A 21,580-nucleotide genomic window follows, 5' to 3' on the forward strand; every position below is an offset into this window, starting at 1 on the left:
TTTTTAAAAAGGCAACCTGGAACATGTAAGGAAAGAAAAGCTGTGTTCCGGTGGCTCTGGATTCCAGTAGAAACGTATCTGAAAGTTGGCATGTCTTCTCCAGAGAGGTACAGAGTTAGGCAAAGGAGCAGGAAAATCCTTAAGGCAGGGCTTGGGGACTTAGTAGAGAACACCAGGAGGGAGTCAGCTCTTCAAATCAGAGAAAGGAATCTGGGCATCTCAGTGAATGTCACAGAGAAGAGACACCTTGGCCCAGGATTGGTTGAGAGGAAGACATCATGGTGGAAGCCAGTTTGGACAGATGACAACCTCGGACCAGACCAGCCTCTGAACACCACCCTCTTCCTCCCTTTGGAACTTAGAGTAAAGGAAAGACAGGAGACCATGAACTGACTGAGAAAGATCTAATTTGACTAAGCTTACCTTGCATTAACTGGTTTGTGGAGGGAGTCTCAAGAAAGAAGTTAAGTTTGGGGGCAACTGGGTGGCTCCATCGGTTAAGCATCCGACTCTTGATTTTGGCTCTGGTCAAGATCTTATGATGGTTTGTGAGATGGAGCCATGCATCGGGATCTGTGCTGATAGTGTGGAGCCTGCTTGGGATTCTCTCTCCCTCTCTCTCTCTCTCTCTCTCTGCCCCTCCTCTGATCGCACTAGCTCACCCTCTCTCTCTCAAAATAAATAAATAAATATTTGAAAAAATAAATTTAGTTTGGATATAAAAAATGAAGTTATATACCTTGCATATCTGAGGTTGCTGGTCTGAAAATATCGTTCCCCAAAGAGTCTCAAAAACCCTGTGTGCCTGGCAATGGAGCCAGAGTCCTTTTCCCCTGAAGGCAGGGAATTTGGGCAGTCATTCTAAACTGACCCGCAGATTTTGCACACACACGCACACACGCACGCAAAGGGATATTTGGCAATATCCGAACAGCTTTGGGTGTCACAACTAGGGAGGAGATGGCTATTGTGGGTGGAGGCCAGGGGTGCCACTAAACATCCTTTAGTAATGCCCAGGTCAGCCCCACAACAGAGGATCATGCAGCTCAAAACAGCAGTGGCGACTACACTCGTGGTGAGCGCTGAGTAAAGTAAGGAATTGTCGAATCGATATATGGCACACCTGAAACCAATATACTATCGTATGTCAACGATACCTCAATAGTGATAGCAATATTAATAATAACAAATGTCAGTAGTGCCAAGGGTGAGCAACCCTGGATTAAGCCAGTTGAAGATTCTTGAGAAGCGTCCAGAGGGGAAGCGCGAGTTCTTCTCTTCTGCGTTGGAGTCAGCCTGTCGTAAAAGGGAAGGCAGTCCTGGGGCTGCCCATATTGTAGTTCCCATATTGCTGAGGTAACCGATTCCTGTGTCACTGTAGCAAGTCTGTGAATGAACAATAGGGTGAGCCAGGCCCAGAGGCTGGGGCCCCCAAGTGTCTTCCGTTTTCCTTCCTCCCTCCCCTTCTTCCCTATTCTCTCTCCAAACAGTCCCCTCAGAGGCAGTCTTCCCCTGGCTGAGGTGGGGCTGAGGCAGATGACGGAGGGGTAGGTGTCTGCAAAGTCTTTTCATCCCTGTGTCCTCCTAGCTCAGCCAGAGGCGGAGACCCGCCCTGAAGACCCCAGCTGCCCTGTATCCCTTCCCAGGGGCACCTGGCACCCAGGAGGCAGCTGTGGAGAATGAGAAACCAGTCTGGGCAGTTTTTCTCACTCTGAGCCTTTGTTCACACTTCATTCTCCTCTAGAACAGAGCCTCTCCAATATTGTGGGGCTGCTTAAAGCACAGATTCCTGGCCTGGCTTCCAGAGTCAGAATCAGCAGGTCTGGGGGCCGGGGTGTCCCAACATGTCCCAGGGTGCCCGGAATTTTGCATTGCAGCACTGGAAGCCCTGCCTCCCTGGCAAAGCTGGATGGTTGGTCACCCTAGGTAGGGCCCAAGATTTTGCATTTCTTTTTTTTTTTTTTAATGTTTATTCATTTTTGAGACAGAGAGACAGAGCATGAATGGGGGAGGGGCAGAGAGAGAGGGAGACACAGAATCCGAAGCAGACTCCAGGCTCTGAGCCATCAGCCCAGAGCCTGACACGGGGCTTGAACTCACGAACCGCGAGATCCTGACCTGAGCGGAAGTCGGACGCTCAACCGACTGAGCCACCCAGGCGCCCCAAGATTTTGCATTTCTAACAGTCTCCCAAGCGATGCTAATGCTGCCGTCAGGTACCCTCACTCTGAACTACAAAGCTGTCCCACTGCTCCCGGCCTGTGAATCTTACTCGTGCTCCCAGGCCGAGAGCAGATTAAACCAGCTTCAGAAAGGGTTACCCATAGTGCCTGCTCCCCACCCCACCCCCAACACTGTGGCAATCAGGGTAACACCTCACACTGCAAGGTGATATGATGTACTTGGTGGGGGAGGGGGGTTCTGCTCACATACTTCAAGATCCCACAGAGCAAGAATCATATTTTCGTATCCTACCTCTTGCCATGGGAATACATCCATGGTACCAAGCACATAAGAAATTTGCTGAATGAACAAGGCTAACATTTATTGAGTGCTTACCAGACACCATGACTTTGCTAAACATTTTATAGAGTTAAACTCACGTCATTCTGTGTGGCAGATACTATTCCCCCCCATTTCACAGTTGAGGAAACTGAGGTTTGGAAAATTTACATGACATGTTCACAGAACCAGAAAATGACAGAACTGAATTTTAACCCCACTGTGATAGCAGAGCCCTACTCTTACCCATTTACGCTCTGGTACCTACCATGAACAAATAAAGATATATTTCATTGCATAATGGGGTCCAGGAATCATTACTATTTATTTAGAATATACTTCAGGTTTGGGGCACTTGGGTGGCTCAGTCGGTTGAGCGTCCGACTTCAGCTCAGGTCATGATCTCACGGTCCGTGAGTTCGAGCCCCGCGTCGGGCTCTGTGCTGACAGCTCAGAGCCTGGAGCCTGCTTTGGATGCTGTGTCTCCCTCTCTCTCTGCCCCTAACCCACTCGCATTCTGTCTCTGTCTCCCTCAAAAATAAATAATAAACAGTAAAAAAATAAAAATATATATATACTTCAGGGTTTTTTTGTTGGAGTCCGTGTGTCTGAACTGTTTGTGTGTTCTCTGACTCTGCACTGAACACTGATTTGCCACTATTTGTAGCGAGATTTCAGTCCAAGAAAAAAATAGGAGGAGATATTCTGGGTGAAAGACATGTTTGCTCAGCTCTTGTCCACCATTCAGTGAAAATCCAGTCCCACCCATGTGGATTACAAAGGGACTAATGTTGCTTCTGGATCCACGGAGGAGCACAGGACCCAGGCCTGGTATTTCAGAGCATTCCATCTCCTTACCCCCAGGTAAGTTTGGTTTAGAGGTGGCCGCATGACCCACACCTACTCACCGAGAACACTCCATCCTTTAACCACAGAGACTGGTTGCAATATGTTAAACTAATCATTCCTGAAACTTCCCCAAGCCGTCTGAAAGTCTGTGTTCCCCTTCCTCTAAGATAACAACTTTGAAAATACGAAAAACCTTTGGGCTTCTGGTAGCCATCTGTGCAAAGATGTGGAGCATCTTTACATGATTATGACACCAATATGGATAGAATCTGAGCCATGAGATAAAGAAAAAGAGAATTATCCTCCCATGATTTGAACCCCTGAATCCAGATTCCCAGTTACTTGAGCCAATCAATTTCCTTGTTTGTTTAAGCCAGTGTAGATTGGGTTTCCATCATTTGCAACCCTAAGAATCGTGGCTAACGTACCTTACTCATGAGAAATGAGAAGACAGGTGTTAGCAGGTAGGAAAATATCAAATACCTTGGTCTCCAATAATGATTATTTTACAATGTCCTAATATTTTAATACCTCCTTTATTACCTCTAGTAAGAAAGACCAATGGTAAGTGGCCATCAGATTCCTCCTCCTTTGTTGTAAAAATAAGCTGAATATGGGCCAGAGAGTAGTCGATATAAACGAGCAAATAGGTCTTTTCAGAGTTGGCATGGAGGGGCGCCTGGGTGGCTCAGTTGGTTAAGCGTCCGACTTCGGATCAGGTCACGATCTCGCGGTATGTGAGTTCGAGCCCCGCGATCTCCCGGTATGTGAGTTCCAGCCCCGGTCGGGCTCTGTGCTGACTGCTCAGAGCCTGGAGCCTGTTTCAGTTTCTGTGTCTCCCTCTCTCTCTGACCCTCCCCCGTTCATGCTCTGTCTCTCTCTGTCTCAAAAATAAATAAATGTTAAAAAAAAAATTTAGAGTTGGCATGGAAATCGTGATTTGGTTCAGCTTTTTGCATAACTTCCTTTATTGATTGTTTCTTTAGTTACTAATTAACGATCTGTGGCCAGATAGGTTTTTTTTTAATGCATTCCTTAGTAAACTTTTTAAATTTATTTTTTTTAGTGTTTATTTATTTTTGAGAGAGAGAGAGAAAGAGAGAGAGAGACAGAGTTCTAGTGGGAAAGGGGCAGAGAGAGATAGGGAGACACAGAATCTGAGGCAGGCTTCAGGCTCTGAGCTGTCAGCACAGAGCCTGATGCGGGGCTCGAACCCACGAACCGTGAGATCATGACCTGAGCTGAAGTTGGACGCTTAACCGACTGAGCCACCCAGCCGCCCCTAGAGAAAAACTTCTTAAAGAAAATGCTAGCTGTGGATTTTCGGATCATTTTTGTCTGGATCATGTCCATGTGAAGAATGATTTTCTGTGACTTAAAGTGCTTCGGGGGCGCCTGGGTGGCTCAGTCGGTTAAGCATCCAACTCTTGGTTTCGGCTCAGGTCCTAATCCCGTGGTTGTGAGATCCAGCCCCACGTTGGGCTCCATGTCGGGTGTGGAGCCTGCTTAAGGTTCTCTCTCTCCCTCTCCTCTGACCCTCAGCCGTTAGCACTCTCCCCCTCTCTCTCTCTCTCAAAAAAAAAAAAAAAATGCTTCTAATAACCAAGGGATAAGCTAGTCTGTGTACTCCTGCCTGTAAAATATACACACCTTCTTGATCAAACCATTTTTTACGTTCTGTGTGTATATCCACATTACAGAATCGTTTTTAAAGATTGAGGATTAATCCAGTTACTCAACTGAAATTGTGTACGAGCTTTTTGTCCTTGTTCAGCAATGACTGAGCTGCTTGGAGACGCTGCAACACTTCTTACACGTGCACACACACTCACACTCCCCAAGTGTCAGGTGGATCTGATGTCCCAATTCCTTTTGAGTTGACAGCACTTGGTATCTCTGGCCAAGTTGCCATTTGTGAGCCCATCGTGAGCACCGTGCTCTTTAGTAATTAGCTCCAGGTCCCAAGAGGAGGGCATTCATATGCTGCGGGTGCCATAGGCCAGCTAGGTCTATACCCCTGCCCTTCTCTCCAGGTGGAAAGAAAGGTGGTCTCCTCAGGGGCCTGAGGGTGGTTTGCAGGAACAGCCTGAGAGAGGCCACTGTTAGGCTCTCTCCCCACCCGAATTCAGCTGCCCTCACAAATCAGTGGCTTAAAACTGGCTGTGGCGGGCATTTATTCACACCATGGAAATGAGCAGACCCCGCAGAGGCGTCCCACACTTCTGCCTCCTCTGCCCCCGTTGTTAACCATTTACCAGGAGATGACTGGAGTGGGCCCTTTACTGTTGCCCAGGAAGCAGCAGACCCCTTCTGTATAATCATTGCTGCTACACGGTCCTTGATGTGGGCCCTGCCCCTCAGGTGTGCCCCAGCTGGTGCCTTGACCGGACAGCCTGTGGCAGGCAGTGTGGGACTCCCGGCCGGCACGGCGTCCCAGGTAAGGCACGCCCCAGGGTAGACACAAACATGGCCTCGTCAGCAACGTTAGCCTCTCAGCAGCTGGGTCTACAGGCTGGAATTGCCATTTGCAGACACGTAGTGTTGGCCAAGCTTCGTTTGTCAGTATGTCTTTTATCCGTCCTCTTATTTCCAAAGAGCCTTGACATATTCACCGTACAAGTATGTTGGCTAACCTGGGAATAGTGACAGTCCCCAGGTCCCTTTCCGTAGTCCACCTCCATGGGATAGCCTCCACTAAGCTGTGATGCCACCTTCTCCAGGGCGGGAGGGCCCAAACTGGGCTGTGGAAGGCCAGCACTGAGGAGATCCCACCATCAGCTTTTTGTTACCAGGGTTTGGTTGAATTACCGTCTTAATTAAAGAGGGTAGGTTGCCTTACTTTACCCATAAGCCTATGGGACAGGAAAATGCTCTGGCCTTTGCCTCCTTGAAGAAAACAGGGAGAGAGAAAAGCGACACAGATCAGCTTTCAAGTCCGGAGGCGTAAGAATTCAGAGAAAACAGAATCTTTTCAGAACTCCGTGTGCATCTTAGATTTTAAAGAGACCTACATTCTATAACCCAAGGCCTTGTTTTACAGGGATTTAAGGTGCTCCCTTAAGTAGACTGCATGGAGTTCCTTGTCCATCTTTAATTTAGCCTTGACAGTGAAACAAAGGAAGAGTGGTAATGCCTAGATAACTTAACAGCCAGAAACCTACCCTTAACCGTAGCCTTCTACTTTCTGACCGTGATCCACCTTTCAATAAGGGCTTAAATACAGCATAACTTAGGAACGTGGTAAGAACCCAAAATTAGACACCAAAAGAAAGCAAGATACTGACTCATTTACCATCAGAAATTGCTCTTGTTTATGGTCAAATGAACCAGGGCTGTTCTGTAGCATTAGTTTCCACGCTCCACTTTTCTGCTGTGGTTTAATTGGTTTCTTAAGAGGCAGTAATCTATCCCAATTGAAGAGTAAAATGGCAGGGGAGATGAGGAACAAGACAGAGACCCTTTCAGACCAACGACTTTGCTATCATTTCTAGAAGGCTAGGACCGAAAACCTCTAAGTAGGCTGCGTCTAGAGTCAAAGGTCAAGTTAAAATAGTTGGCTCAAATAAGGTTGAGCGAGTTCATTTTTTTCTGTGGGTTATGGGTTTTCAAGAGGATGGTGCAGATGGACATAGGTCCCAGAGGCCACAGAGTGGGGGGATGATGGAGGCTGCCTGACACCTCACTTCCTCGGGGCGGTGGGGGGTGGGGGGGGGGAGTTGTAGGGACTGATCACTCCAGGCCTGTACTCACTGAGAGTCCTCAGTCACACCATCCTTTACTAGTAAGATCCAGGGGCGCCTGGGTGGCTCAGTCAGTTAAGCATCCAACTTCGGCTCAGGTCATGATCTCGCGGTTTGTGGGGTCAAATCCCGCATCGGGCTTTGTGATGGCACCTGAGCCTGGAGTTGCTTCGGATTCTGTGTCTCCCTCTCTGCCCCTCTCCCGCTCATACTCAGTCTCTCCTTGTCTCAAAAACAAACATTAAATTAAAAAAAAAAAAAGATGCCCAAAATAAAAAAAAAAAAAAAAAAAAAAAAAAGACCCAGGGAGGGGACACCGACTACCAGAAATGGTCTCTAAAGCATGCCAGAACAGGAGAGCCTCACCCAAAGGCTTTTAAGTGAAAGTTTTACTTTCGAAAGTATTTGAAAGGACGAGTATGCCGAAAAAAGCCCAGAAAATTCCGTAAAGGCTGGGCCGCTAGTTGGGAAAGACCTGGTTGTAAGGAGCAGAAACAAGTTTTGATTCGGTTAGGGTTCTACATCCCTGCATATGCACCGATTTTCTAGAAAACCCTTCGCTATCCTCACCATCATTTTAACTTCACAAAGTTAAAGAAAAACTTGGCTTTAGCTGATCTCCAAAAAGCCTCAGGGTTTTTTTCCTAAGAGTCACAGCCCTAAAGGACACCTACACCAGCTCCTTTTTCCCATGTGGAGTGGACCTGTTCACTCTGGCTGCTCAAACAGGGAAGCTCTGAGCCAAGCACTTGCCTCTTTCAGCCAGTCGATCTTTCCTAATTCGAAGACTGCCTCGGGTTGAACGCAGGCAGCTCTTTGTAAGTCTTGACTGAGCAGCCATTAAATTGTGTATCTACAAGGTTTTTGCCACCTACATTAGGTCAAGTTTAAAAAAAAATGAAAAATGCTGTCAGTAGGACTATTTCCACTGAAGGAGAATAAAATCTGATTATATACAGAAGGGAAAACACTTTCTGTGTGTTTGCATAGAAATTATTAAACCTGGACAAGGCATATGTAGTATAAAGTGTTTTAGGAAAGGAAAAACTTAGTCCAAAACTCCCTAGAATACAAAACATTCTAGAAGAGGCTTAGGCAACTTCAAGAGAAGCAAAACTCAAGAATGAATACTGTAGTACAAAATTATGGCCAAAAATACTGTATTTTTAACCAGCAAGATCATTGGGGCATTATTATACAACATTAGGTGTTTTTTGCAAAACTAGTTCCCATCCCCAAACAAAAGACAATACATGCATTTGAATGACATTTTAAGAACAGTAAATAGGATTCTTTTAAATACTGCAAGTTAAAAATGTTTTCTGACAAAACTCCCTAAATACATAGGTCTAGTAAGGGTTTCCAACATGATGACAGGTGAGGAATCCAGCAAGAAGTTGTATTTAGAGTACTTTGAGGAAAAGAAATCTACCAAAAACATGTGTTGAAGTCAAAGTAACCTGAACGTTACACAGCAATTTCCATCTCTTTCTAAACTGGACAATATTCTAGTGAAGAATATTTTCTTCCCTGTTTTTTTTTTTTCCTACCTATCAAAGCTTATATGAAAGTCAGAATTGCTTTATCGAAGTAAGATCCAATTTTGCCCAATAGGTGTTTTTGAAATGTGTAAATGTCATTTACTATTGGGTTGGAATCCTATGGAGAAATGGAAGATACGTGATAAGGGAGGTTAAGAAGGAAATTAATGTTTGAGCACCTACTATGTGCTGGGTGTGTATGCATACTTTGAACAGATGATTCTAGAGGCAAGAGTATTATTGAAAGGTCATTGGAAGTTGGGAAGACAGCAATGAATGGGTTGTTACTCTGTGAGGAAAAACAAATGACAAGTTTAGACTCTGTACTAAGTATTTACTAAACAGCAGGTGTCTGGCTTGAAGAATTTCTAACTAATCACATACAACTAAGCCATTTCTTGTCCTAATTTGGTGGAACCAAAATGAAACCCCAAACACGTAGTTACCAGGACAGACCTATTAACGCTACATATGCTGGAAATATGTGGAGACAGATAAACAGACACTATTGTAAGTTTTAATTTTTGTGTGTTTCTAACCAAAGACAGATCTTTGGAAGAACATAGTAATGAATACCAAGCACACCTTGTTTGTATCAATTGAGATGTTGTCAATTACCAATTAAGTGGTTTTAAACCCTTATTTAATTTTAAGAAGAGGAGCAATATACATTACAATACTTGGGTACACTTTATTTTTATATGGGTTAACATTCTTCTGTATTTCATTTCATTCATTTTTTTTGAAAAACTGAAAACAAAGGGAAATTGAGGGTAATTTGAAGGTTATTTCCAACCAATATCTGAGTCTTGCAGTATCTCATTATACAGCCCTTTCTTCCCATTATTTTTTTTGCAAATAAGTCGTTTGACCCAAATCCAGCATAAATAGCTTTTTACCAATTCCTAACTTAAGACAACTAACATTTACAATCATGTGGCAGTATAAATTTTAAAATTACAGTTCATACACCTTGACAATCAAGATAGTCTAAAGTACAAAAAGTAAATTGTCCTTTAGCTGAATTACCTTTTTGTAATAGGCTTGCTAGTTAATCCACAAAAAAAAAAAAAAAATACAAGTTTCAGGTGTTCTTTGAATACCTTTTGTAGATGTCATATGCTAGTAAACAACAAATGCAGGTTCCTAAGATTTTTTTTCCCCCAAGTCTATTCATGACATTCAACAGAGCTCTTTGTATGAAAATGTTTTTTTAAAAAAACAAAAACTTCGAGGGGATTTATTGACTTCTGAATGGGTGTGTTATTTCCCTTTGTTTCAAGAGATGAGGCACAAACTTCTGGATTTAAGCTCTGTAAGGCATAGTACAAACCTCCAATTTACAAATGAGGAATTCTCTGTGGGTTTGGAACTGCCATGTCACGCAAAAAAAGGGAAAAATTATCTGTAAACTGGTACACTGCAATGTGGTGAGTCATGAAATGGCTGCTTGCCTTGGTATGCTGAAGAAAGGTTTTTGTGGTTTGTGTTTTTGTTTTTGAATAAGACATGCCCAAGTCACCAAAAACTGGCCACAGGCCTCCATTACCTGGAGCATCAATGGCAGGAGACAAGTGGCACACGCTTCTAACGCTTGCAATCACAATATAATAGAAAGCATGAGTAAACTTTGTTTTTTTTTTTTATACAAAACTGAAAAGAATCCCTTCCCACCCCTAGCCCCTTCAATAAAACCCCAAAGAAACAGAAAAAAAAATCCTTTAGCTTCGATTGACTAGTGTGGATACAATTAGGTTTCCATGCATCACTGCAGCGAGGGTGATCAATTTCTTCCTTTCTCAAGAGAAAGGGATCTTGTCATGCACCCTCCGGCAAACAGCGAAGCCACCAACCTCAATTCTGCATAGCAATTCCATTCCAATTTCATAAAGACAAATAGAACAATCTTTCCCTGTTTGCTCAATTTCCTCGAGCTTTGAGATCATGTTTAATTGACTACATCTACTATAGCTCTATTAAATAGAATATCTTGATTCCCTAAAACTGTAACACTTAGGATCTTGTGATGAGGTTTTCTCTATACACACTGTAGGCCTTCAAATGTTATTGTTGACTTTTTTCTTCTTTCTTTTCTTTTTTACTTTTTTCTTTTTTTTCTTTTTCTTTTTTTTCGTTTTTTTTTTGTTTTTTTGTTTTTTTGTTTTTTTTTTTGCTGCACCAAATTTAAGATTGCCCTTTCAGGCAAGCAGTGGTCTCTAGCTGTTAAAACATTTCCTTAGTGGATCACAATAGCTTCTAAAACTGCCTTTCTAATAAAGGCCATCAGAGAGGTAATACTAAACTGTGCATTTGCCAAATAAGAATATGAATCGTATAAAAGCTCATATTCCAATCCTAGGTCAAATGGCAAAAGTTCTACAAAGTTGGTTTCCATGTTTGTATAAAAGCTCCGACCGATTTTATGTATTTTGCTATGAAATTACCTTTGGGTCTTATCAGTACACCTCTACTCAGGAATGTGCAAATGATTTTATACAGCACGATGCTAGTACCGCTCTGTACGATAGTAAGGTTTTTTTTTTTTCTTTTCTAAATGGAAAAAAAAAAAATATCCCTAGTCAGAAATAAACTGACAAATTTACATTCTCCTCTCTTAAAAAAGTAAATAAAATAACATTATTCAAAATGTGAATTAGCTATAAGACATACACTTACATAGATACATATCAATACAGCACATTCAATCTGCCAAAAAAAAAATTAACGATTACAAAGCCCGTATGGATGCGGCAATAGCAAGAGGTGTATGTACAATGACTAGAGCATTCAGAATTGCACTAGACCTACAGGCAGTCTGGTTCTCAATTAAATTAGAGCTGCTTTCCGAGCAAAGTGAAAAAGTAACTTGTGGTGTTTGTGGCCGGGAAAGGAAGGAGAACATCCCACTACTGCTTAGTAACCCTGGTTCTCCTCTAGTAAGCCATTCATTTTCTCTTGCCTTCATTGTTCCCCAAGAGTTGATGGATAGGGAAGTTTGGACTTGTGCCAGAGAGTACGATACTTAAAATAAGACCAGTGTCGCGGCCTAATTCTTATTCCCCAGCAGGTTTAAAATAATCTTTATTTCCTTAAATCGTATGTCAACTCAAGCTGCTGGACCGAAGCTCATTAATACAGGTGCTGTTTTGTTTTTTGGGTTTTTTTTTTTTTTTTTGCATTTGTTGAAAAATTGCACATTGAGAACTCCAATGATCTCTCCTAAGAGGTTTAGTTACACAAATGCATGTTCTATAAAACACCGAGGGGTTAACTCTTAAGGAAGTCTTGTGGACCTAACTCAAATTCAACTTAATCGGTCACCGGTTTAAAAAGTTCACAAAGGTGGTAAACCAGCAGTAACATCGGATTTTGCAAATTAAAGGTGTCCGAATACTTGAATAACGTCCTTGGCAGACCTACTTGACCTTAAAGAAACACGAAGGGTAAGACCGGCTTTAAAGGAAGAGACAGAAGCAGATTTCATGTTCTATCACAGAAGACACTATTTTACATTGCTGATTTGGACACTCAACACGAAACGTACACTAAATGTGATCTCGAGGGCAGAGAAAAGAATGGACCATGCCAGTCAAATTGGCAGTTACCTATTCTTGGGCAACTGGTGTTTCAGGTGGATTCTCAGCCAATTATTTAGGCCTCACACTCTTACTCTCTTCCATTTGTGAGATACTGGCTTTTACCTCTGAAATTTTTACTACTTTACTTTTACAAAAAAGCCAGCTTTGGCAACACATACCCATAATAAATTATGGCCCAAACACTAAGGGGGAAAAAAAAGGATGAAAATTTGAACCAAGGTGGGGAAAAATGAACAACCTAAGAAACAGGTTCTGGATAGCAGCCATTGGGGTAATGTAGTGTCTGTTGGGCATATACATATATATAGAAAATGGTTTTTTTTTTTTTTTTTTTGGCATCTGCAATTTAAAGAGAGGGTAAAAAAAAAGTAAGGGTGGAAGGACCATGGCACATGGCGTTAAAAAAAAAACACAACTGTGGTCTCTGTTCTTGCCTTACTGTCTGTGCATATTTCTCTCAGCAACCAAGCTATGGCTGAAGGTAGGAATCCAAAAGAAACGACCCTTCACTGTAAGACGGGCATCCACCCTCCTAGCCCAAAGTGAGGCAAGATCATGTACTGATATAAAAACAACTCTATATGTGTATCCAGAGCAATACATTGAAAACCACAGTATTAATACTTAGAATCCTTCAGCAACACTACAAACCGTTTAACTTAAGCTGATGCCGATGGCTTAAATCAAATGGCGCTGTCCTGTCGTTGGAGAGAAAAACTTGACCAAGAATGGAACTAGGATAAAGGCCGTTGTGACCCAGGGAAAATCAGGATGAGGGCAGGGGGTGAGGAAAAGGGCAATCAGCTTTGTTTTCCTCAATAGAAAAGAAAAAGAGAAAGAAACCACTCTTATCTTGGTGAGTGCATGACTGAGAATTGAAAATACATTGAGTCACAAGGTTTTTGCCTAAAAAAAGACAGCGAGGAAATGTGCTGGGACCGTACTTCAGCATTCTGTTTTTCCTCTGAATAGTTTAAATAAAATCATAATATTTACTACAAACCCTGTGGACACATTCACACAGAGTCCGGGACGGCAATAAATTAGTATTATGCAAATGGTTTTCCACAGAAATCCAGTCCCTCTTGTACAGCTTCAACAGCCCACCGGGGAAGGGACGGGCGGTACTGAGGAGGCACAATTAGACCAGATTGTACTCCTTCAGGTTCAACTGGAGGATGGTGTCCTTGACGGCGGCAAAGACAAAGCGGATGTTCTCGGTATCTGTGGCGCATGTGAAGTGGGAGTAGATAATTTTGTCACTGTCAGGGTTCAGGTCCACGAACATCTTCAGGATGAATTCTCGAGCTGCCTGGGCATCTCTCTGGGGTCCTGTTGGTCAAGGGAAGAAAGGGACGATTTGTCAGCGGATCTGTGTGTGCCTATAAGCAGTAAGTGTTCACTGGGTTGGTAACAATGCCATGGAGAGGACGCTTGCACTGCAGATTTGATCTGTTATAACCATCTTCCCCAACTTGAGTATGTGCAACTGTTCCTCTTTGGCATGTTATCTGACCATCCATTCGTCTGCCTGTCCGTCCACCCACCCACCCACCCACAAGGTGTGGTTAGGTGAAAAGAGGCGTATGGATAGAGCTGCCTTAGGCTCTCCTGTCAATCTGCCTCCCAGGGGCCCCTCGCCCCTGCTGTGGATCTTTTTACATTCTCCAGACTGAAATCTGTTTCAGAATAGTTCCTGGGGCACCTGGGTGGCTCAGTTGGTTGAGCAGAAGACTCTTGGTTTCAGGTCATGAGCTCCAAGCTGACAGTGGGGGGGCCTACTTGGGATTCTCTCTCTGCCCCATCCCTGTTCATGCTCACTAGCTCGCTCGCTCTCTCAAAATAAATTTGAAAAAAAAAAAATCTTATGTCAGGTCCACCTTCAATTGTGCTCTGCTACCTAGCTTCTAGATTGCTGGTGTTTCCGGGCAAACTACATTTACGTAGTGTTGAATTCACTATGTGTGATGATAAGAGAAAGACTGGTGTATGTTTCCTTAGCTTTATTTGGGGTGTCTTTCAGGCTGAACACTCTTCTAGATGCCTTAAAACAGGACTGCAATGTATTTACCAGGGTATAGTAAAAGTTTAGCTTAAAATTTTGCCATGAGGGGTGCCTGCGTGGCTTAGTCGGTTAAGGGTTCGATTTTGGCTCAGGTCACGATCTTGTGGTTTGCGAGTTCGAGCCCCACGTCAGGCTCTGTGCTGTTAGCTTGGAACCAGGGGCCCGCTTCATATTCTGTGTGTGTGTCTCTCCCTGCCCCTTCCCTGCTCGTTCTCTCTCAAAAATAAAAATTAAAGTCTTTAATTTTTTTAAGTTTATTCACTTATTTTGAGAGAGACAGACCCAGTGAGAATGGGGGAAGGAGAGAGAGAGAATCCCAAGCAGGCTCCACACTGGCAGCACAGAGCCTGATGCGGGGCTCAAACCCACGAAACTGTGAGATCATGACCCGAGCAGAAACCAAGAGTCGGTCTGCTCAACCGACTGAGCCACTCAGGAGCCCCAAATATTAAAATCTTAAAAAAAAAAAAAAAAAAGTAAAATTTTGCAATGCATTCTTAGATAGGGTGCCAACATCATAGGCAACAAAAGAAAAATTGGACCTCATCAAAATTTAAAAGTTTTGGGCATCAAAGGACACCATCAAGACAGAGAAGAGACCACCTACAGAATGGGTGAAAATACTGGCCAAACACATAGCTCATAAGAGGTTAACTTCCAGAAAATAGAACTCCTATAACTCAGCAACAAAAAGACAATCTGAATAAAAAATGGGCAAAAGGGCCTGAATAGACATTTCTCCAAAGATATATAGCTGGCCAATGAGCACAGAGAGGCTCAACATTCTTAATCATCGGGGAAATGCAAATCAAAACCACTGTGAGCTGTTATTTCACATCTGCCAGAATGGCTATAATAAAAAGAAAAAAAAGGATACAGTATGGGCAAGGATGTTGAAAAATCTGAACGCTTGTGCATTGTTGGTGGGAACATGCAACGGTGTAGCTGCTGTCGTAAACAGGTGGATAGTTCCTCCCAAAGCTAAACATAGATGACCAAATGGCCGGCAATTGTATTCCTAGGTATATATATCCAAAGGAATCAAAAGCAAGGACTCTGGGGCGCCTGGGTGGCTCAGTCGGTTGGGCCTCCGACTCTTGATTTTGGCTTAGGTCGTGATCTCACAGTTTGGGAGATCGAGCCCCTAGTGCCACTGTGCTACAGTGCATAGAGCCTGCCTCAGCTTCTCTTTCCCTGCCCCTCCCCTGCTTGTGCTCTCTAAATAAACTTAAAAAAAAGGGGGGGGGACTCTACTAGTTACTTAAACAATGAATTTCACTGTCGTATTATTCATAAGAACCAAAAGGTGGAAAGGACCCAAGTGTCCATCAACAGAGGACAGAAAGGAATGGATAAACCAGAGGTAGGAGACACACAAGGGGATGTTACTCATCCATGGACAAGTTATGATGGCTGCCACAACACCCATGAACCTTCAAAACATGATGTTAAGTAAAATAAGCCAGACCAAAGAACACATCTTGTATGACTGCACCTATAGGAGGTACCCAGAATAGGCAAATTTATAGAGACAAAGTAGGTTAGAGGTTGGCTGGGGTGAGGGGGAAGTGAGTTAGTGCTTCAGGGTCACAGAATTTCTGTTTGGGGTGAGGAAAAAGTTTTGGGAATAGTGATGGTGCACAGCATTGTGAACATAATTGTCACTCAACTACATGCTTTAAGATGATGAAGATGACACATTTTAATGTGTAAGTTATGGTAAAATGTACTTCAAAAAGCCCTGAATTGTAGCTTTAAATGGGTAAATTACATGGTATGTGAATTATAGGTCGATAAAGCGGTTTTAAAAACTTATTTAATAGATCCTGACAAATGTATTAATTTAAAATTTATTAACTAGGTGTGGTGTCTTAACGTTACTATCGAGTACCGAGTATCCATCTTAGTCTTTGAGGCCCATATATGTACATTTCCCCCGTCTTTTCCATCCTAAGAAAGAAGGAGGTCCTGCCATAGCCTTCTCCTCCTCCACTTCCTTCTGACAGGACCATCTCAAGATCCACAGCCTCCATTTCTTCTGTCAAGATTCTTGTTATCTACTGGTTGGGATAAAGAAATCTTGGAACACTATACTGAGGGCCTGACTACTGCTTCCGACCAAATGCAGTGTGAATTTTAGACGGCCAACTTGAAGACTTTTCAAAATGGCCTGATTGCAAATTGGGGATTACCCCTATGAGTTCATATCTAACCCTGCCAGAAGGAGGAGAGAAAGAGCCATGAAGACAAATGGGCTATTCCCACTTGAACAATGACCACAAAAGTCATGTTTGCATTTTTGACTTCAGTGACCAGAATTGAAATTTTTGTCAGCAATTAAGAAGGCTGGCATCATAATGAAAGTGCCATAATACTAGGATTATAATGTCCTGTTTTTCTCAATGTACTATTAAGTTATTAATTCCACAGCAGTAATAGAAAATATTTAGAACTAGGACTAATAGACTGTTGGGGTTGGAGAAGGTTCCCATATAAAGGAACCCCAGCTTTCTGGTTTGTGAAGGAAGTTCCCTTTGGTTTTGTATATCTATCCTATTTGAGAAAAAAGGGGCTATTTTTTTAAGCCCTCAGAACTAGACTCAAGTTCAGTGAAGATCACTTGCAGTGTGTTAAGTTTTTAAGCATAAATTAAATTATTTGAATAAACACAAACTACAAAGAAATCCTTACAGACATCCTAGCACGCACAGAGCACCAGAGTCTCTCTGAACAATTCTGCAATTCACGTCCATGTGGAAACGGTAATTTCTCTTTCTGAAGAGAAATACAGAAATGGCACTCATTATGATTAAGACCTTGGAAGTGTGAAGTTCATAATACTATAAACATGTTTGTTATAAAAACAGCACTGCAGAGTAGGCCTAGAATTTTTTTCAGTTGTAGCTCATCTTACAAGGGCTTTGTATGCAATGACAGCTGTGTTTGCTTTGTGAATAAGTGTCTTTTTTTTTTTTTTTCTTTTCTTTTTCCATGGCTAAGTCGCCTGTGTGCCTTACGTGCACGTTGGGGGAGGTTAACAGTAAAAACCGTGTTCACGGTTTAAAACCTTCGCAAGACGGGCACGTGGGAAGGAAAATGCTTACAGTGATGGGGGAACCCAGGGAAATTTACTGGATGGAGGAGATAGGTAAAGAGAGGAGGATGATGTGGCAAAGAGGAAAAAAAAATTATCCCAAACAGCTGTTGCAGAAAAAAAGTCTTGTGCTGCAGAAAAATCAAACCCACATGTGGCATGCTGTGGGCGCTGTGCTGAGCAGTTAAGCGTTGGTGGCTTTGCTCTGTGGGGTAGGCTGTGCTGTGTTTATCCCCTGCCGTCCTGTATGCAAGCACATCAGGTTTGCAGGTGGCCATGTATGGGGTGGGGTGTCATTTCTTACCTGCTGATTCTCATTGGATTACGAGAAAAATTAAGAGAGTCTCTTCTAGGGGTGTCAGGCAAACGTGTGTTAAAGTGTAACCAGATGCTTCGTGCCCACCTGATTCAGGTAGACCTAGTGGTTAAAGACTAGTCTGTTGTTGTTGGAGACCAGGTTAGCTACGTGATAAGTTTCCTTCCTTTCTTCTTCTTTTTTAAATGTTGGTTTATTTTTGAGAGAGACAGACAGACGGAGACACAGAATCTGAAGCAGGCTGTCAGGCACAAAACCTGATGCGGGGCTCAAACTCACGAATGGTGAGATCGTGACCTGAGCCACCCAGGCAGCTCAAGTTTCCTTCCTTCTATAGTTTCCTCAGGAACAGTGAGGGATAGATAGGGTTAATGAAATTTTAACAGTGCCAACTAGTGGCAAGTGAAAAGGAGTAAAAATGAAAACACTGTTAAAGGCTAGCAAAGTATTTGTTTTTAAAGGCACAATAAAGCACAGTAAAGTGCTTGGATAGGGGACAGGAACACACTGCTAACAAACTAGACAGAGGACTGTATCTAATACCTGGTAACATCCCCAAAGTTTCCATTTCAATGCACCAACCTTTAGAATCTTACACACATTTGAGAAGGGAAATTCAGTTCACCAAAGACGCAACCTTGCCCACTCTGTGAGCCAGCACCGTACCCAGTGCACGTGGGATGAAAACATGAGTAAAACTCCATCCTTGATGTGCTTGTATCTTCTCAGAAAGCTACAAAGCCAAACTGAATTATTCGTGTTTTGAAGAAATCACCTTTCTGAGGGAGCTTTTAGAACTACAGAAACAATGTTGAACTGATATCCACTGTAGATCCTATGTCGATAATGTAATTTAAAAAATGGTGGGGGGTGGGGGCCTGGGCGCCTGGGTGGCTCAGTTGGTTAAGTGCCCGACTTTGGCTCAGGGCATCATCGCACAGTTTATGAGTTTGAACCCCACACTGGGCTCTCTGCTGGCAGTGCAGAGTCCACTTCGGATCCGCTGTCTCCCTCTCTTTCTGCCCCTCCCCTCCCAAACTAAAAAAAATATTTAAAAAATCATCTTTTATATCCACCTATTGATACATCTTTGTAAGAGGTTCTTTCAGGTTTGTGTTCTCTGTGCCACGTATCCCACTAAGTGACTTATATATGGTTCTATTCAATTATTTACTATCAAAAAGAAATTGAGTCGTTGAATAGACATGTCCAAACCTACAATGCAAGTGGCAGAGCCGGAACTCTGTGACACTCAAAGCTGTCCTCTTAACTACTATTCACGTAGATCTGGGTTTGTCACACTTTCTCTGTAATGCACCAGAGAGTTTGGTTCTGGTCCAATATGGTGACATAGGAAGACCCTGAACTCACCTCCTCTGGGACACGTGTTATCTGCACCTACCGATAGAGCGAATCTTCTTGAAGAACTGAGGATTGACTGAACAGCTTCTGCACAACCAAAGATGGAGAGACCACACAGAGAATGGCAAGAGAGATGGAGACACGGTAACGCGGGGGATGTCCCCCCACAACGCTACCAACTGCAGGGGGGAGGGGATAGTACCGAGGGGCTGTGGGCAGACCTGTCTATGGGCCCAGAAAAACAAGCCGTGGGCCAATAGGGTAACTAGAATGTAAAGGGACCAGCCCTAGGACCTGCCAAAAGACGGGGGTGCTGCTGGCACTCTCTCCTGGTCACAGGGGCTGGGGAGTACCGCAGTTGATGTGGCCTCCACCATGACAGGAGTAGCGTGTGGCTGCCATGGCTGGCCTGCTGCCTCAGGGAGGCCTGGGCCCCTAGCCCATACCAGTCCCAACTGTCCCACCTGGGTGGCCCCAGCACCAAGCACACGGGCACATCCCTGGTCAATGCTCACTGGAGTTTTAGCCAGCACACCAAGAGGACACAAGAACAAAGCACATCAGAACACTCCAGGTTCCAACCACTTTGGCCATAGCAGCCCTGCCAGGGCACCACGCTCTGGAGCCCTCTGGGAAGTACCCTGGAATGCCTGGAGACCTGTACCCTCTCTTGGCTCCGGCCATTGGGCCCTCTGTGCTGACTACCCTGGGACACTCTGGCTTGTACCGACTTGAACTTCAACCGTCCTCCCAGGGTGCCCTCTGAGTGGAGAGCCCTGGAACCACCCCTGTGCTGACAGCCCCAGGACCCCTGGCTTGAACCTATTTCCTCTTCCGTTGTCTTGCCTTCAGATTTAACTGTCCTGCCAAGGCACCCTTTGTGTGGAAAGCCTCGGGATCCCCCAGCTTGCACTCATTTCAGCTTTAACTGTTCTGCTACGGTGCTGCCTGTATGGAGAGGCCGGCTATACCACCAGGGCAACCCCAGCATGAGGTGCTCTGGAATCCCCAGCTCATGCCACCCAGAGCTCCTTCCAAAGTCAGCAGGCACACACAGTCTACACAGGGGACGACCACGTACAAGACTATTCCATCTACTGTAGCTGTTCTGCCTACTTCATGGAAACAAAGTCAAACACAAAGAGGAGACAGAAGAATATGCTCCGAACAAAAGAACAAGACAAAAGCTAAGAAAAAGACCTAAAGTGAAATCAAGATGAACACTAGGCCTGATAAAGAGTTTAAAGTAACAGTCATAGTGCTCTCTTTGGCAGCACATATACTAAAGTAAGTGTCACAGATGCTGCAGAGGATGTGCAGAAACGGGAACCCTCTTGCACTGTTGGTGGGAATGCAAACTGGTGCAGCCATTCTGGAAAACAGTGTGGAGGTTCCTTAAAAAACTAAAAATAGATCTACCCTATGACCCAGCAGTAGCACTGCTAGAAACTTACCCAAGGGATACAGGAGTGCTGATGCACAGGGGCACTTGTACCCCAACGTTTATAGCAGCACTTTCAACAACAGCCAAATTATGGAAAGAGCGTAAATGTCCATCAACTGATGAATGGATAAAGAAATTGTGGTTTATATACACAATGGAATACTACGTGGCAAGGAGAAAGAAGGAAATCTGGCCTTTTGTAGCAACGTGGACGGGACTGGAGAGTGTTATGCTAAGTGAAATAAGTCATACAGAGAAAGACAGATACCATATGTTTTCATTCTTATGTGGATCCTGAGAAACTTAACAGAAGACCATGGGGAGGGGAAGGGGGAAAAAAAAGAGAGGGAGGGAGGGAGGCAAACCATAAGAGACTCTTAAAAACTGAGAATTAACTGAGGGTTGATGGGGAGGGTGTAAGGGAGGGGAAAGTGGGTGATGGGCAATGGGTGTTGTATGGAAACTAATTTGACAATAAATTTCATATTAAAAAAATGAAAAAAAATTAAGCATCATAAACATGCTCACTGCCTTGGACGGAAGACTGGAAGAACTCAGTGAGAGCTTTAACAAGAGGAAATATTTTTAAAAAATCAACTAGAATTGAAGAATACAATAAAAAAGTGAAAAATACACTAGAGGGAATCAATAGTAAATACATGTATGCAGAAAAGCAAATTAGTGATGAAGAAGACACGGTGACAAGCACATATGCTGAACAGTAAAAAGAAAAAAAATTTTTAAATGAGGATAGGTTAAGGGATCTCTTGGACAACATCAAGCAAACATACATTTGCATTATAGGGCACCAGAAGGAGAAGAGAAAGGGGCGGACAGCTTATGTGAAGAGGTAAAAGTTGAACACTTCCCCAACCTGAGAAAAGAAACAGATATTTAGGGTCAGAAAGCACAGAGAGTCCCAAATAAGATGAATATAAGGAGGCCCACAAACACAATAATTAAAAGTCAATGGTTAAAGAGAATTTTAAAAGCAGCAAGAGAGAAGCAAAAAGCAACATACAGGGTAAACCTCATAAGTCTATCACATGATTTTTCAGCAGAAACATG

General features: G+C 43.5%; 1 protein-coding gene across 2 annotated transcripts in view; it reads right to left on the minus strand.

The window, feature by feature from the left end:
* Window positions 1–9,123: 9,123 nt before the first annotated feature.
* Window positions 9,124–21,580, minus strand: part of LOC115499941 (guanine nucleotide-binding protein G(q) subunit alpha) — a 316,581-nt gene continuing 304,124 nt past the window's right edge. For both annotated transcript variants that reach the window (XM_030294228.1, XM_030294227.1), the window contains exon 7: window positions 9,124–13,563. In XM_030294228.1, the coding sequence (XP_030150088.1) occupies window positions 13,373–13,563 (191 nt within the window). In that variant the 3' untranslated portion in view covers window positions 9,124–13,372. The remainder of the gene's footprint in view (window positions 13,564–21,580) is intronic.

Source organism: Lynx canadensis, chromosome D4, assembly GCF_007474595.2.
Source record: "Lynx canadensis isolate LIC74 chromosome D4, mLynCan4.pri.v2, whole genome shotgun sequence".
NCBI lineage: Eukaryota > Metazoa > Chordata > Mammalia > Carnivora > Felidae > Lynx > Lynx canadensis.